Source organism: Phaethon aethereus, assembly GCF_964289735.1.
Source record: "Phaethon aethereus genome assembly, chromosome: 1".
Lineage (NCBI taxonomy): Eukaryota > Metazoa > Chordata > Aves > Phaethontiformes > Phaethontidae > Phaethon > Phaethon aethereus.
The window spans coordinates 294,034-312,410 of NC_138575.1; the positions used below are offsets into that span (position 1 = coordinate 294,034).

The following is an 18,377-nucleotide window of genomic DNA, read 5'->3' on the forward strand; positions in this document are numbered from 1 at the left end:
ACAGGTACAACAGCAAGAGCTGAGCTGGGTGGAGCCACAGACATAAAGCCGAAGGGAGGAAAACCTTCTCCCAAGGGGCTTGACCTACCCCAAAGGTGAAAATCTTCTTTGTGGGAAGAAGCAGGTCCTCTGTCTTTGGTTTGCAGAGCTGCAGAAACAAGAAACAAAATGCTATTAGGGTTCAGGTTTGACTCATGAAGGTTAAAGTCACGAGACTTCTGTTTGGTGGCATAAGAGTATCCAGGCAGCAAATCTGGAAAGCTCTCAGCATCTTCCTGGCGCCAGGAAGCGTGAATCACGGTCCTCCTGAGCCTTGCCAGCGAGAGACCGTGCCTGCTGGAGGGAGGGCGACGCGAGCGGCAGCACCTGAGGACTTCTCCCACAAGTGTGTAGTAGCCATATATGTACTTTATTAAATAACCACTTAAATCGCCACGCTTTAATTTCTACTTAAAAACCAAATTTCTTTCATGTTGTTTCTTTATTTTTAAACCATCCCTTGCCAATAAAACGCGGCCTGTGAGCAAGATCCTGCATTCCTCTCCCTTTTGCCTCCATCAGGAGGGTGCTGATGAGCGTTTCCCTTGGCCGGTGTTTTCCCAGAGCCCATGGGCATCGTGGGCTGCGGTGCCTGTGGGCGCAGAAGAGGAGCCCTCATCCCGCCCTGGGCCGCTCCTGCAGGGGTGTGGTGCGAGGGAGGTGGCAGGGGCGGCCGCAGGGGGTAGCGCCAGGAGGGGCACAAGCAGAGAGACGTGCCCATGCTGGCCACTCGTTGGAGCGATGCTGGTGCTGAGAGCCGGCGGCGGCGTGACTTACCCGCCCGGCACAGATCGACAGTGTTCCGCTGGGAGAGGGTGAGAGCGGAGCGTGCGTGTGCAGCCTCCCAGCAGCTGGCTTGAGGGTGAGAGGGGGACAGAGAGTGGAGGGCTCGAGGACATGGGCTCCTCTTTGGGACGGCGGCTGGCTGAGCAGAGAGGAAACCGGCAAGCTGCTGGGGACCACAGACCCCGAGCGAAGAGCACGGTACTGCCTGCTTCTGCCCCATCTGCTGTGCCACCTCCGCTGCGGCTGCGCCAGGCACCACCGGGCAAGGGGCCGCGGGGGCACAGTCCTGCCACCACGACACTGACCCCACGGAGGGGTGCCGCGGGGGCTGGCGGCAGGGCAGGGCCGGGGGGGGGTTCATTCGCTGCATGGAACGCGCAGTGAGGAGGTGTCTCCGGGCTGAATCGCGGCACGGCTGGCTCCTCCGCCGCTGCAGGCTTGTACATGCTTACGCGCCGGGTCGGCTGCTGCGGGCTTTTCTGCTTCTGTCTGTGCATTCAGGGGTTGGTGTTTCCTTCTGGGAAAGCAGGTGCACAGAGGCAATGCCTCTGCGGCGTGGTGCGGACCGTACGCGTCGCTTGAGGCTTGAGGCTTCCCTGTTATTTCTAGCGATGCCTAATTGCTCAGGCAGTGAAATACCCTTTTTTTCTGAGATGTGATTTAAAGGGCTGTGACTAACTTTAGGTCTAACAGGGTGGCAGGACTGCTCCTGAGGCTGTGGTACGTGTGAAATCTTTAGGCTTGTGGCTAATGGTCTCATCTGAATGAGAGCAAAGTATGAAAACGTTCAAAGGTTAGAGTCCGACTTTTAGTGGCAAGATACACTACTTGAATCATTTAATGACCTTGAAATATGATTCTTAAATGCCATTAAAAATGACAAGCAAGAAAGATAAAAATAAGTCCTTTTTCTGGGGGCCAGTGGACTCGTTCTAAAAAGTGGGGAAACTGAGTTCTTGTATTGCTAGCAATAGCGAAGTGACTTGGTAAAATCAGCCAGTCAGCCTCAGGCCCTCGTGCCTCTTGGGATCTGCAGGCAGTGACATTTCTTATAGATATTTTTCCCACGGAATTGCAGTAGACCATTTAGAAATGGGAGTGCAAAAAAATGCATGTTAGAAAAGGGCAATCCCATTGTGCTTATAAATGAAAATCTGTGCAGAAAAATCTTGGCATTTACCAACATGTCCACAAAGAACGTTATTCTACCAAGAGATTTGGGATATTACCACCTTGAAGGGGAAAGAAGCAACACACTTAAAGCACCCTTAAAGTAATTACTAGGGGCACGTATGCCATTACTGTTGTAGATGACTGACATTAGTGTAGAGACAGAAGTGCTGGCCACAGACAGCGGTCGTCTTGTGCTGCAAACCATAGCGTTGCAGAAGAACAGACCTGGTGTGGGGCTGGGGCGGGTGCCGGCAGGGGCTGCAGGCAGACCGAGGGTGACGCAGCAACGAGAAAGTGTCAACTTGGTGGACAACACCCGCGGCAGGTCCGCAGCGTGACTGTCCTCACCTTTCTTTTGGGGTTAGTGCGTGAGGGGGTGGTTGCAGCGAGGAGGGGACGGTGGCACTGCTCTGCGGGGAGTGTCTTTGCCCCAGGCACACCTGGGTGAGCGGAGCGAACGCCACAGCCGTGGCGATGGAGAGACAGCAGAAAGGAGCTGGTGCAGGCTGTGAAGGACCTCGAGAGGAGACAGGCCACTGGAGCTGGATGCGGGAGCCACCGTGTGTGCGGGTGCAGTGTGTGCGGCTGCGGTGTGTGCTGGCAGAGGCAGCACGTGAGGTGTGTGCTGCACCCACCTTTGGGATGCAGGGCTTGCGCTCACTGGGTCTGGAGGAGGTTCTTGTGTTAATAGGGGCTAAAGGTGATCAAGGCTGGGGCAAGGGTTCAAGACTTGAGGATGGGGAACAAGATGGCATCTCGCTGTTTGCTGTTTTGCACTGCCATTAGTGCCATCTGCGTCCCGGGGTCCCCCTCTACAGCAAGAAACACATCGGACCTCATCAACTGGTGTATCAAAGCTGGGCATAAATGAGGACTGTCCTGCTCTCTGCTGCAGGAGACCTCTTGCTTCTCTCCGACTTCTCCTTCTTTACCCAGACGAACTAACGAACGAAGGTCAGATCTAATGGCTGAGAGCATGCAAAGGCTGCCCTGGGTGACCACAGCCCATCGGCCCACCATCTTCCTCCGCTAGCAGCTGACCAGGATTTCAGTGTATCTTTTGAGAGAAACAGAAGGGTAAAAGGGAAAAAAAAGGTGGGATGAGATAAAGGCAGTTTAACAGGTAAAGCAAAAGCTGCGCACGCAAAGCAAAATCAGGAATTTGTTCACCACTTCCCAGCGGCAGGCAGGGGTTCAGCCATCCCCAGGACAGCAGGGCTCCGTCATACATGATGGTGACTTGGGAAGACAGATGCCATCACTCCAAACATCTCCTCTTCCTCCTCATTCCCCCAGCTTTTATTGCTGAGCACTATGTCCTGTGGTCTGGGATATCCCTTGGGTCAGTGGGGTCAGCCATCCTGGCTGTGTCCCCTCCCATCTGCTTGTGCACTGCCAGCCAGCTCGCTGTGGGGGCAGGGTGAGGAGCAGAACAGCCCTTGACGCTGTGTGAGCACTGCTCAGCAATAACTAACATATCCCAGTGTTACTGTCACTGTTCTCAGCACAAATCGAAAACATAGCTCCATACCAGCTACTATGAAGATGCTACTGGTAGTGTCCCAGTGGTGTCCCATGCGGAGGAGGTGTCCCTGCTGGGGAGGAGCTGCCGGCAGGATGCTGGGTGCTGTACCTCTGGGAGGGCTCGGCCTCCTCTGCGTGTGGGCCGCTGCAGGGCCCCCGTCCTGCTCGTGCTGGGGGTGCTCCAGGCGGGCATGGAGACGCATCGAGCCAGCTGCCGAGACAGCGGTTAAACATGGTTGTGATGTGTCATGAAACTGATTATTTGACGTTTCTGTGGGAATCAATGAGGCCTCTGTTTGCTGCTGTCTAATGGCCTGTGCGAGAGCTTGTCACGCAGCCGGTGCGAGGGAGGAGGTCGGTCTTCTCCAGCCTCCTCCGAGGCCTGTGACCCCGTGACAGCCGCCATGCTCTGGAAAGCGGATGGTTTGTCTTAATTCCAGCTGCTGTTCGGAGCAAACTGGACCCTGAGAAAAGATTAGTCTTTCCTTGATACTGAAATTGCTGGAAACATGGAATGTGCTTGGCATGAAGTGGTTGTCTTGTCTTTCCGCTCTTGCAGAGCACCCAAGCTGGGTGCCTGTGCTTGGCTTCCCCCAGCACCCAGCCCACGGTGAACAGGCGAGTGCGGAATAATTTCTCTGCAAGAAGAATGTCTCATTTATTTTCTTTCATTTCGATTCAAGAGAGAGAAGCTTGTTCCCTCACATAAACTTCCTCTCAATAAGCTTTTCTTTTCTGGAGAGTGTTGGTTTTTTTATGGTTTGGTGCTAGCGGAGGATAATGGACTGCGGCACGGCGGCTGCCAGCTGGGTGGCTGGAGCTGCGCCCTGTCCCCAGGCGCTCTCCCGCGTGAGCTTCCTTCTCACCCTTGCGATCAAACAGAAGTGCCTCAATCTTGCTCAGGAGTCTGCTGAGGTGGGTGTTTTGGGTAGTGACACCTGAACTGAGCTGGAGGGTGTTGGGTGGCGACACCTGAACTGAGCTGAAGCCCGGAGCCGCGTTCAGGCAGCAGCCCTGGGGGAGAGGGCAGACCCAGACGTTGGCTGCCGTCTCTCCCCGAGGCGCAGCGCAGCCTTACCCAGAAGAAGGAAGATCCCGAAGGCAGGGATTGCTTCCCAGAGGGTTTCCAGGTAGCCGGCAGGAGACAGGGGAGGTGTGAGCTCAGCTCGGTTGCAGTTTCCCCAAAGACCTTGCTGGTCCCGGCGGGGGTGAGAGTGGTCCCAGCTGCCCGCAGCCCCTGAGCCCCGACCCCTGCCCGTGCCGTGCCACTTACTGCTGCTGGCACAAAGGCACCTGGGAGATAAGAGGCTTGAAATAAATACCCCTTAAAAAAGCAGGGTGGAAGTCTTACCCTGACCTTTAATTTTATTTGCATGTGTTTTTGTTGCGTCTTGGGTGTTTTTCCTCCCCAGAGAAAGCTTGCATCGCTCTGGTTACTATAACCATTCAAACTTACCGATTTGCAAATCACCATAATCTCCACGCTAAATACGGTGCTTTTGCTCACGAGAAGATCCATTAGGAATGTTTGTTTAAGCAGATAGATAGCTTCATATAAGTACATTTAGGTTTTAATTTTTGTATATAGGAGATGGGATGCCATGCCTTTACTGGCTTCTGATTATTTTTTTATTCTTTTGATTTGTATCAGACTGCATTTGGATGAATGCTGAAATTCAATTAAAATTAAAGCAAAATAACATTTTAAATTGCATCTTTATCACTTAAATAAATGTTGCTTGAATGTACCGGACGCAGAAGATGAAAAGTAAATTTATCAGCTTTTGTATTTAAAGCTGACTGATCTTTTGAACAAAGGAAGATTTGGTTTGTATGAGTGGTTCTCATCACGAATTCTCAAAGGTATTTAAGTGCCAGAAAATAAGCAAGTATCTAGTGAGATTTCAAAATTGCCTAAGCGGTTTAAGCATCTGCTTAGCTCCCCTTGATTTCAGTGGGAGTCTGACATTTGCTTTCCCTCCTCATGTCTAGTCACCTTAATACATTTGAAAACCTGGCCCCAAATCCCTCAAGTTCTTAGAATAATGAGATCTCATTCCATTCCCACCAGAGTTTTATTCATAGATTGGGTGAGGAAAACAAGCTTCTTTACTTTCTCAGTTCTCAAATCTCCTTCCAGCTTTGAGTGAATCAGTCCAAACAATAAGGAAAATATTCTGTGTTTCTAGCTAAATTGAAATGGAAAACAATCAGATAGGAAAGCTTTTCTATGCAGCATAAGCTGAAAAACCGACATGGAAGAATGTAAATACCAGCGTTTGCTTCATTGTGAAAAGTGAATATAATGTGCCCAGCAAGGGACATGGCTGTGACACATTTGTAGCGTTTGAGTTGATTTCGAAAGCCAAGTATGTTTTGCTTCTGATCCTGAATGAAAAAAACACGCTTGAATTTGTGGCAGAAGGGCCATTTAACCAATATATTTTTCTAAATGCCTGCAAACACAGACGTCCGCATCAGTTGTCGTGCAGCAAACTCGGAACAGGTGCCTTTTTAAGGTGGGAGATGCCTTTAGTGTAACTGAAATCTTACTTAAGTGAAAACATCGAAGCTGGGATGAAATTGCTGTTGGTTTGGCAGCGCCCTGTGTGCCGCAGCGCCCGGGGCTGCTGCCATGACCACAGTTGCAGCTGCGGGGGAGTAGCTCCCCGAGAGCCCCGCGTCCCCTCCGCCGCGGGGGCGGCCCCTGGGCTCGGGCCGCTTTGACCAAACTGGCTGAAATGGCACCAGGGGCTGCGGGCAGGAGCCTGCAGGCTGCCGAGGGGCACTGCGCACCCCACCTGCTGGCCGTCGTCTTGGCAGAGATGGGCTTCCTCTGCGGAGGCCCTGCCGCGGCGTCTCTGCGCGGGCCCTGAAGGCCACCCAGGAGGTGCTAGGCGCGAGCAAGGAGCGTGGCGGGGCGTTCAGTTCTCCGGTTGTTGGCCGGCGAAGGCCAGATGCGCGAGAGGCCTCCAGGAAGGAGAGTCCCTGGATCTTGATGCAATGGTTTCAGGTGTATAGAGACCAGGATGTCTCAATTAGCCATTTCCTCTTCTTTTACCTACTCCAGTTTCTGTTATTTCCCAAATCTGGCTATTGGCCATAGCGCTGTAAAGCAACCCGGGAAGTAGCAGGCTCCCTCCCCAGAGTCTGTGCGTGGAAACGGTGCTCTCTCTCTCTCTCTGGTCATGGAAATACTGAACTTGAATGAACTTTTCTCTATGAACGAAACTTGAATGAAATTTTTCTCTAACTTTATTCTGGAAATAAGCTTAATTGAGCTAATTACATACCTGTCTTTGGCAAAGAATAAGAAACTAAAAACTGTCTGGTAATGGGAGGCGTTAGGCCACTCTGCTTGTACACGATGCTGCTCCCAGTGCCCACAGTTGAGTTGCTGCGGTCGCTCTGGTTGCTGCCGTGTGACCCAAATGTGTGGTTCCAAACCCACCATCTTTCGGCAGCGAAATGCGTACAGTGACACTGCTCCTGGCTGCTTGGCCATGTCTCTCGCCACTGCTCACTGCCTCCACTGCACAAACACAGCTCTTAGTAAGGCTGGGCTGTAAGCCTGATCAGAGACACCATCTAGGCTGCGATCTTTTTATTTTTCCCCCTTTTTGGTCTCTTTCCTTGTTGTGCCTTAATTCAGGTTTGTTTGTAAGTAAGTGGAGCAAGGCTGTTGCCTAAATCCTGGGCATGGGATTCTTGTAATGCCATAACACTATGCCTCTGGTGAATGGTCTTTTTCATTATCTATAGTCTCAGTTTTCTTAGGCATTTTCATTGTTCCCTGAGGCCTAGGACCAAACTGGAGGAACAGAACTGGGCCAGGGAGGGTCAGAAGTCACCGTGCTGGTGTCCTACCCTCTCCCCATAGTGTGAAGTTTGTGAATTGCAGCAACCTCTTAACGGGGGCACCGAGTTGCACAGCCAGAGCATGCTGCAGAGCAGATAGGCAGCTACAAACTGATGGCAAGAGAATATTTGTCTATGTAAAAATTAGCTGGTTATGTCTCTGGACTTAATAAATTATTTTTGAAGCATTGCTGTGGATTTGGTCCTTGACCTTGGATAAGTGAACCTTCTTTGTTCTTGATCTGGAAATGCAGAGTAGTAATTGATTTCCCCCGAAGGGAAATTCCATGTGTAGAGCCGTTAATGACTGCGTGGTGCGCAGGACCATGGTGACAAACAAGCATCTACAGCAGGAGAATGCAAATCCCGGAATCAAGCGTGCCTCTCTGCATCGTCCTTTTGCTCATGCGCTTTCTCTTCAGTTTCCTTTCTAAATATAAAGAGTACCATTAAAAGTTGACATAGTGCATCAACTTCCTGCTGTCCAAAAATGTTTTCAGTTCCCGAGCACCTAGAAGGCTAGAAATACAAACACACACACGCTGCTGCGCACTGGTGGTCTGAGTGGGATGCATTTCTGGGGTTGTAAATGAGAGTCACTGGCCGAACCTCAGGAGCAGAACTTCAGGTTAGTGCCTGGGATGTGTCCGGTGGCAGCACGAAGGCGAAACTGCCGCGAGCCGCTGTCGCGTGTGCGGAGGTACGGTGTTTGCCTTTGCAGGGAGCGTGCACAAGTGCCTCGCTGTCCCCGGAGGCCCCAGGGGCTGCTGGCGTGGCGGCCAGCATGGGCAGAGGCTGCCAGCCTCGAGGGGATGGGCAACACAGTGGGGCGGTCCCTTGCATGGCTCGTGCCTCCAACGTGTCCTGTGACCACCGGTGCGGTTCTCGGTGGGACTGGCGGTGCCGTTCTTGGCCACGTGGGTTTAGCGCGGCCGGGCGTGGAGCATCATCTGTTGAGCTGGGTTAGTGCTGTCCGCGGAACGGCTGCTGGGAGGAGAAGAGGTGTATGGACAAACAGCAGTGGAAGGAACAGGGTTAAATCTGTGCAGTCGGATGATGGTTGGGAGGAGGCATTTTGGGATGGCATCCTGGAGGCGGCTGCTGGAGTTGTCAAGTCCCGTCTGTGCTGTTGCTGGCAGGCAGCTGTGATTTCCGCCAGTGTTTCTGTACTTCTGCAGGAGCTGAAGGGGTACTGAAGCAGAAGGTGGATTTTGCTTTCAGTTACTTACAAGGCAAGAGGCGATCTGGGGAAGTAACACTGAGCAGCGAGGGTCAGGGGGTCTCTTGCCCTCTGACACAGCAGCACTTGTGCCCTGCTGCAGCTGATGCCCATTGCCCTTCTGTCACGTGTGTGATAAGAGCGTTGGTGCTGTGGGAATTGCTTATACTGCACGCAGACATTTCCAGCCCCTCCCGGTGCAGGTGCATGGCTTTTTACATGACTTAACATGGCTTTTTACAGGGCCCTTTGTACAGCACCTTTTTATCAAACAATATAATTGAAGACGGAAATACGTCCAGTAAGTTTCCATCGACTTGGAGACTTCAACTGGCACCAGAGCAGAGGCTTGCTTTCCAAAAGATGACAAAAGGCATGAAAAGAAAATGGTTTATTTCATTTATTTATATATTATTACTGATTTAATCATATGCCTAGGTAGTTTTCTAACCTGGGACCTGTGCTGTTTCTTAAACGTCGGAGACATCCAAAAAAGAACGAGTCTCTCGTTTCAGTTGCTTTCATGCTGCTGAAAAGTCTCTTCAACCGACAGTGAACTAATGAGCTGGGACGTGTGCTGCTGTACCAACAAAACCGCGCCACCGTTTCCGTTTTGCTGGCGTACGACCCAAGCCTTTTTTACCCTCCGAGTGGTTTCTCCTTGTTCGTGTGCTCTGTCTTGCAGTCGCGTTGGGCCTGTCCCGGCGGCCCTGCCGGGGCTGGTGCGGTCTGGAGGGATGTGAGGGAGCACCCGGGGATGGGCAGAGTGGCCAGGATGGGGAGTGGGGCTGTGCTGCGCACTCAGGGGTGAGCTGAGGCATCCGCTGTTCCCAGCGAACGCCTGCGCTTCTCGGCTCTTGCCTGACTGCACTGTTGTCCCTTCTTGGCTCTAAGATGAGCGAACCTTGGAACTGAATCGCGTGTCCGTGGCTTTGTGCATGGTCTTGTGCGTTCCTGTGGCATCTCTGTACGCATCTGCCTGTCGCTGCGGACAACCAGCGCGAGCAAGAACCGGCACGGGTGCAGTGGAGCTGCATTACTGTAGGCTTTTGCCTCAGCTAATTAGCTCTGCTGAGATGGGGCAACGTTGCAGGGGGTAGTGGACTAAAATGGCTATATAATTTTAAATACGTGACCTGGCTTGTTTATGGCGTGGCTCCATGGTGCTGCAGACTAACCGCGCAGAGACTGCGTTTGGTTTAAATCAGGTTCACAGCCCAGCATTAATTTGCCTCTTCCTTGGAAAGTTTCATCTTGGTGATACTTTCTGGCTGACTTCTTACCATGGTCTCGTCAGCATGTCAGAGAAATAGCACAGATGAATTTGTGGGTCCCAAGTTTTGGCATTTGCAGGCTCCTCTGTAGAACTGGTTCTAAAAGTATTAAGTTTTCCCCCTAGAAAATTAAATTTTGACAAACCCAAAATATTACGCAAAAATAATATGTGATGAAATTTTGTTTAGGAAGCTTTGAAAACAATTGGACATCTTTCTGCATCCTGTTTGGTATTTTCAGATTTTTTTTCTATTTTCCAACTGGAAATCTTCAAAATGAAATTTGAAGGCAAGCACTGTGGAATTCATTTTGTTTCATAAAAGATACAGTTTTTCTATATAAAATTAGGGGAAAATGTTGAAACTTGAATTTGTTCAGTGAGTGAAAAATCTGCTTTGCTCAGATGCATTCAGCCAGCTGTGCAAGGGTTCACACGAGCAGGAGCAGTTCCCTGACCGTTGGCTGCAGCTTGGCCAGTTGGTTAGAGCTTTTCCCCAAGACTTCCCGCAGCTAATTGCACAGTGTTTTGCTGTGTCAGACACTTTCTAGAGTGCATTTCCTAAAGCTGGCTACTGCAAGGTTTGATTAAAATAAACCCAAAAAACCCCAGCCAACCTGCAATCAAAGGTCTGAAAATCTGGACTGGAAATGTGTGTGAGATGGGTGTTTTCACACTGTAGTCTGTCTAAGTGTTGCCTGCCTGCCTGGCAGAGTTGCAGTTTCTAGAGTCTAGAAATTTAATAATGTATTCATCAAGTATAGCTATGCAAAAGAGAAAAAAGGGAAAAAACAACAGCCTACAGACAACCAGGTGGACTTAAAGGAGAGTCATTTGGCCACTCAGTCCCCTCAGGAGAACAAGATTTAGTCTTTAGCCAAAGACAGAAAATTACACCAAGAATAACGCAACAATTTCACAGCAGACAGCGTGGCAGCTGTACCCATTGCACCGTACAATAATGGTCAGTGTTTGAGTAGCTTGATCTTTCCTCCAAAATATTTTAAGTACTTAAAATACAGGAGGCAGATGGGTGATACATCCGTAGAATGAGTTTGCGACACAACACACGTACATAACGTTGCAGCGAGGCGCGGATGAAACCCCGGGCAGTACGGTTCACTGTCACTGGGATGCTGCTCAGCTGGCACAGCACCTTCCATAGCCAGCGCCTTGCTGTGTTGTTGACGAATGCGTGAGGTACGTCTGTTGATGTGCCTGTGTCACAAGCGTGTGCGATGCGTGTGCCTGCCCTCACGGTGTGCGCGAGCTGAGAGTGCCTTAGCAGGGGACTTGTGGTGAGGGCAGAGGGTGGTGGCTGACAGCCCATGACAGTTTCCATGGAGTGATCCAGCAATCCCGGTCTTGAGGAGAGGGACAGAAGGACCCTGTTCCATGTAGATTTGCGGCATACCCTCATGTGCCCTGGCTTCTGGTGGGTGCTGCCCCATTATTCTTGATGGTTGCTTGGTTGTCCTGAATGGGTATATTCCTCTGGTGGCTTCTTTTTTCATACTGGGGTGTTAACGCTGTTTATTGTGTGTTTTCCTGGGGTGTCATGGCTGCAGGCAAATCTGAAGAAGTTCATGGAATACGTGCAGATGCTAAATGCGGAGAAGGTCTGCAGACTGCTGGAGAAGGGACTGGACCCCAACTTTCATGATCCAGATACCGGAGGTGAGACTGGCTTCTCCAGAGAGGGGAGGATGGTGGAGCAGGGTTGGTGGAGAAAATGTCCAGGGGACACAGTGGGAATTTGGGGGAGTGGTTGTTTTTGAGGGGGTGTAGCAAATGATATGTTGTCTGAAATGTAAGGTTTGGAACAGAGACATGTAAGCTGAATTTCTCAGTAGTGTGTCTTCTTATGCTGCTCAGGTCTTGGAAACATGAAGTTACAGAAGGCTCTTGGGAGAAGATGGGGTGTGTGTGGGAAAGATAGAGTCTGGGAGTACAGCATAAAATTGAAGAGCTGTGGGGCCGTGCATCTTTCAGGAGGATTCTGGGGAGGATGAGGCTGTCTCTGGGACTGGCAAGTTGGGCGAATGTGAGTTGCTGCCCGAGGATCTCTTCATGAAGCAGTCAGAAGGTTTAAGAAGTATTTTGGGGGTAAAGAAAAATTTGGCCTCTGTTTTCCTGGATTTTTTTTTTTTCCTTTTCTTTTTTTTCCCCTATCTATGTGAACAAAATTCACTCCAGAGAAGTCTGGTTGCTGGAGCACCGGCTGTTGGGTTGTCTGCAGGCTCCTGGCTGTCAGAAGTGAGAATGAGACTCCAGCACATTTTCCCTAGTAATAGGGCAATGAGGCAGGACTTCTCCCCATTTCCCCTGCTGTGAAGTCTTGTAGTCTTGTTCTGGGAGAGGAGTTACTGCTTTTGTTGTTCCTGTTTTAAAGTAATGCAGCTTATTAGTATTTGTTGTAGAGTTGGACTCTGTGTGAATGAATGTGTGTGAATCATGGGCACATTTCCAACCCATGAGCAGACTCCAATCTGGTGATTAATTTTTCATGTTTCTGTTTCAGTTGGATGGTTTTTCAGGTTGTTTCTGAAACACTGGCTAACTCTGTACTCGGGAAATTTAGTGCGTCCAGACCATTTTTCAGCACCGAGATCAGGTGGTGGAGTGTGATATCGTTCACACTATTAACCTCTCTTATCCTCTCAGATAACGTGGCTGATTCCAAACTGCCCTTTGGGAATGGCCTGTGCCAGCTCCTGAACTGGGAAAGTGAAAGCTGGTAAAGCCAAACTCTGGCAAGAACCATTTGAAGAGCGCCCAGTCGCGTTTATACTGTTTAATTTGCTGGTGTAGCCACTCCATCTGAACCTGCCAGAGTGTCCTGTTGAACAAGTGCTCATATGAAAAATAGCTGGGAGCAAGCATGCAAGTGCGATCACTGTCTGCCCTGGAGCGTGTCCAAACAGCTCAGCTCCAAGTGGTTTTCATTTTTACCCAAGAATTTACAAGCATTTTGAGGGACCTTTCTTTGTAAGGAAGTCCTCCACTCTTCTAAAGCTGATTCAGCTTTCCAGGGTATATTCTATTGCAGAGTGCGGTGTGCTGCTTGAAAGGATGCTGTGAGAGTTTTGGATCTGGTACGGTTTGAACCCAGATGTTATTTCACAGAAGGGTAGAGCCTTATAAGAGCAAGCTCTTGAGTACTGAAAAGGCTGTGTTAAATATAGAGGGGGAAGAAGGAAAAGCACCTGACCCAAATAGTCGTTTGGATCCGGTTCAGAAGTGAGGACAAAACCAGGGTGGATGCTATGAGATGCGAAAATAGACTGTTGGAGCAGGGGTAGTCTTGGACACCTCCCTTCTAGAGTCCTAATTCTTGTGTAAAAACACTTAATTACTTCTTGCTTCACAATCTGTTTTGTGAACATGAAAGAATGACATAAAACTGTTCAGTATTCATGGGTTCCTGGAATTTAAGACCAGATGGAGCTATTGTTCCATCCGACCTGACCTCCTGTATCTTGCAGGATGCTCTTCACCCTCTGTGTGTGTGTATTCACTAAGCAAAGCTTAAATATGTTTTCCAGAAAGTCATCAATCTTGATTCAGGTAACAGAAGATCCGTGCCTTTCCTTCGTTATTTGGTTAATCACTCTCACTGTTTAAAATTCGTATCTCATTTAAATTTGTATGCTTTGGCTTCCAGCTGTCGTTATGCTTTATCTTCTAGATTAAAGAGCACTTTAGTACCTGGTATGTCTTCACATGAAGGTATTTATACATGGCAATCAACTCAACATTCAATCTTCCTTTCCTTAATTAAAGTGAGGCCAAACTCCTCCAGTCTTTCATTTGAAGGTATTTTCTCCAGTTTTCCTGTCATTTTTGTGGCTTACAAGTCGCTACTCCATTTTTAAGAGGTTTTCAAGAACACGAGTACCAGACAGCGTGCTGCCTGCCTGTGCCACTCGTCACGGGCAGGCGCAGCTCTTCCTGCAGGTCCCTGCTCTCCGGCCTCCTGGGGCCGCGTTTGGGAGGGTGGAGGTGACCGTGCATCTCTGGGACGGGACCCCATGTTATGTCCTGCTAGATGGAGGGGCTGGGGTGGGGGTTCCCTTCCTGTTCCTCCTCCTGCATCGTGTCCTGCCCCATCTTAACCTGGGCTTACTTGGCCCTTGTCGGCTGAACAAGGTAGAACCACTAAGCAGTTCCTTGCTTGGGATCTTGGTTTGTTTTAGGGAGGTTGTTTTCCTTCCTGTTGCCTTCCCACACAGCCTGGGCTGGACGATAGAAAGAGCATGGTGGGAGCGCGCTGCTCCCCCGGGCTACTGACCACAGCAGCGCGGCTGGGGAGGTCCAGCTTGGCCCCCCAGACAGGAGCATTTCGCAGAGCTGTGACCGTGGGGTGCAGCAGCTGCAGCCGCCCAGGGCAGCACATCTCCTCCCCAACGTGTAGCATCTCAAGTGCATCATCCTGCAGGGTTTCTGTGTCTCTTGTTCCTGGTGCTGGGATTGTCCAGCTCCAATTGCTCCTAGCACTCTTCCAAGCCTTTGTGGCATCTACAAATCTGATCAGAGATTTGCATTTACTTCAGGATAATTGATAAGGATCTAGAATAGAGTCAAGTCCAACACCCTGAAGAGCCTCTTCAGCGCCCACGTGGTTGGCCACGTTCCCCAGTGACCGCTCTGACTGCCGCTTTTCAGCTGGATTTTTGTTCATTTGGAACATGCCTGGCTGACATTTTATACCACTCATTTTTAATGTCATGTAGGACTCAGCCAAGTGTGAGTTTTACATCAGTATGGCTATCTGCATCAATCAGACTTGTAGTTTACTGAGGAAAGGAACTACGTTCCAGTAGGAAAACCTGTTTCCTCTAAAGCTTGATTGCGTGATGTTGATAATACAGGTATTCTTTAATGCTGTCAATTAAATTCCAAATAAATTTTCCCAGCATTTTCCCAGGATCAGTGTTATTTGTCTGACTTGTAGTTTCATGGATTGTTTTACTTGCTCCTTTTTGAACATTGGTCTGACACTGCTTTTCTTCTGGTCTTTTTGAATGTCCCAATATTTCAAAATGTATTAAAATTTAACTTTTTTTGTACCAGGAAGGTCTTCAGGGGGAGGATAAGGAAGATGACGTACACCATTCACTAGATGTAAACAATGTATTCAATATCGGGTAGCTCATGGTAAAAATCTTTATTTGCTAATGGAAAGGAAAAGAATGTATTTCCACAGCAGCAAAGTAAAAAAGAAATTATGGGTCATTTTGCTATCTGTATTTATTAGCAATTATACGCTATCTGCCTAGTGACTGACTGGCTTGCACAGGGGCTGGGAAGTCATTTCTGTATTACCAAATTTAAACAACAGCAGCAAAACCCCTCTCTGACAGTCCTTTGCCAGGCGAAATGTGGATTTCTTTACTCCTATGGCATTTTTTCTTGTTATTACTCTTCATTTTCTAATTTTCAGTTCATATTGACCACTATCTATTTCGTCATGAACTGTTGTTTGAGTTGTCTCTTTGTAACTGCCGCTGTCACTTTGCTGTTGACCTGGGGGAGGCACGTGGCAGTGCTTCTCCGCTTTGAGTTACGGAGTTGTAGTTCCGGGTCACACGCAAATTGTTCTTCAAGACTTCCCAAAAAACTGCCTTTCACTTCCTCTTTTTATTTTTAAACTTCCCACATTTCCTATGGTCAATTACTGAATGTAATTTCCCTTAGGAAGCATCAACTATTCACCTGGCTAGTTGGGACTTTCTTCCTTCTACATCATCCCTAGTAGACTAGATAGCAGTAAAGTATTTAGCCAAGTTTTTTATTCACTACATTGAGATTCAAAGTAGCCTTCCCTTATGTTGGAGCGAAACAGTATCTATAGAAAAGTGATCCATTTTTTCTTTTTTAGAAAATGAAATGATGTTTTATTGCTTGTTGGATGGGACACCCAGCATTTTCCTTCAAGCTGAAGTTGCCCTGATAGTGCACATGTTAATTTATACAACTTGGAGATAAACACTTGGAAGTTAATGCATTTTTTCCTTAGTGGTCTGTAAAAAAATCTTATGAAGGACCTTTTAACTTATTTCTTCGGACGCTAATCCACATGCATTCAAAGTCCTGTTCTGAATAATCAGTGGCCATATGATAGATGCTGGGATTTTAATGTAAACTGTTTCTCTGGTCCTCCTTGCCCACTCAGTACTTTCTCATTCTTGTAACAATCAGGCATCCCTAATATCCTAAAATGGTGTAATTGTCTGTAGATTTCAGTACTGACAATCATATCACAGTTCTTATTATCAGTAAAAGTAGTTCACACCCTTTTTCTTGTTATCCAGCCTCTTAGCATTTTGCAATGAGCAAAGAGGAAGAAAAAATTCTTCCTCACAGTCTTTGTCAGATGGGTTTAATTGCTTCTGACACGGTGCATTTGTGCTGTGTTTCTGCGAACGGCTTAGTTGCTGGCTGGGGTTAAACCACGACAGTTTCCCTCTTTGAAATCATTTTGCTTGTGTTCTTAGTTAAACATCTTCCTATTTGCTCTACCTATTTCTCAGCCAAGATCGTTATCTCACCTCTCGGTGAAGTACTGGTCCAGTCATTCACTGAGAATCCTCCAGAATGGGCTGGAACGTCTCGGTTTTGTTCCCATCGTGTGGCTGGTGAGTCACTTCCAGTGTTTTTTGCCCGATGCCTTGTCCTGCTTGTAGGACTGAAGTGATCTCTGGGATGAGCACATGGACTTTTCTGTCCTGCAGCTTTTCTTCCATGTCCCCATGCCCCATTACTAGCAAATTTCTGCCCTTTAATTTCACAGGCTCATCCAGCAGTAAAGGAAAATTGTGGCCCATCCTCAGCTTCTATGTTCAGACGTGTAAACGGAAGTGCCACTGCATGGTTCCCATTACCTTGGCAAGATTTCCAGATTGTGGTGAAGGGCTCCCAGCCACGTGTCAGCGTGTGAGGAGGAGCCAGTCCTGAGGCTGGAGCCAGTCGCCTGGACTGGGCACCTCACGCCACAGGGTCCGAGACACCAGCGTGGACCTGGCAGGCTTGATGCGGGGCTGGCAGGAGAGCTGCCTCCTTCCACGGCCGGGAGGTCGGGTGGGATCGGCACCTGCGGTGCCAGACGGGGTCCTCGCTGGGGTGGCTGAGTCCCATCCGCAGGCTGCTGGAGGTGAGCTCAGCCACGCGCCACTGACTTGTCCACCACGTCTCCATTAACTGTGGTGGGAGCTTACGTACCCATGCTTACATGTGCATCCCTCTGGGTTTGGCTTGAGGAAGACAGTCCACTATTTTGGTCTCACACTTAGAACAGTCTTTCTTGGTGATGCTTTTCAGGACCTGAGCCCCTCGTGAATCGTTGTATAAAATATGAGAAATAGGAGCTGATGGTCTTGCTGAAAGCAAATAGAAATCATAGACAGTAAAATACATTTGTCCTTTTTTTTAAAAACTATTTCACTTCTGGCTTTAGTAGTGATGAATACAGAGTTAGACTAGGAAAGAAAAAACATCTCAAGCTCCCTTCTCCATCCCTCTCTGATGTACTCATTTTGCTTTGTATTGGACGTGGGTGTTTCTACAGTAACTGCTTGCTCCTCCCAGCTGGGTTCATCGCAGAGGCGCTGGTCATGGTTGGTACTGCCCGTCTTGACACTCTGCTCTCCTGCTTTTTCTTGTCTCCCCAGTTCCCTCCCTGCAGATCCTTCTCCCAGGGCTGGCTCCTGAGTCTAGCTGCCCAGCTATCCTCCCGTAAGTGTTTGTATTTAAGGTGCTACACAGTGGTGTGATGTGCACTTCTGATCCATATTTTTCATTTGTCGCCAGATCACACTTCATATGCAGGACTCATTCTTTCCCTCTGTAGAAAGCATAGTGCATCCAGCTTGGCATAGCCCTTCCACTCGTGCTGCTGGAACAGATCCATGCCTGAAAGAAGAAACCATATTCCCTATGACACTTCTCTCTGGTGGTGCTATTTTCACTGGACTTGTTTACTAAACTAGAATTTCCTGAATTGCTGAATGAAAGATGAAGAGGAGGCAGGGACCCTGTGTGGCAGAGCATGGACGCAGCATTATGGACCGTGTGGTCTTGTGACAGTATCAGCAGTCAATCGTGGTGGTACAGTTCGGTGCTGCACGTGTGCAGCGTTGTGATACTGCGATACTGTCAGTGCGTTGCCCAACCCTGAGTGAAACGCAAGCAGCTCTGTCCTCTGTGGTCTCTTCATGGGGCTGCAGCTTGGTGCATGTCAGTGCTGTCCCTTGCCACTTTTGCAGTGCTTGGGGGGGATCACGCAAGTGGCCTTTCTGATAGCGGTAGGACCTCAGACTCCTTAAACAAGGACTTTTCCAGATAGACTCTCCAAAGGTTAGGCGCCCTGCTATAACATGGCTGTCACTGGCTCCATTTACTGTTTCATCACCTGTAGGGCTTCTTCAGATATATAGCTGTGACACCGAATTTGGAGGCGTTGTATGTGGTTGTACTGCCTTTCTGATAAGGTGGAGCTCAGTACCT

The 18,377-nt window shown here is 49.1% G+C and overlaps 1 protein-coding gene across 1 annotated transcript in view; it reads left to right on the forward strand.

Annotated features, from left to right (window-relative positions):
• Positions 1-18,377, forward strand: part of SHANK3 (SH3 and multiple ankyrin repeat domains 3) — a gene marked incomplete at both ends in the record, with an annotated part of 394,260 nt that overhangs the window by 52,248 nt on the left and 323,635 nt on the right. Inside the window, 1 exon segment of the mRNA XM_082010792.1 lies at positions 11,441-11,549. Coding sequence (XP_081866918.1) covers positions 11,441-11,549 — 109 coding nt within the window.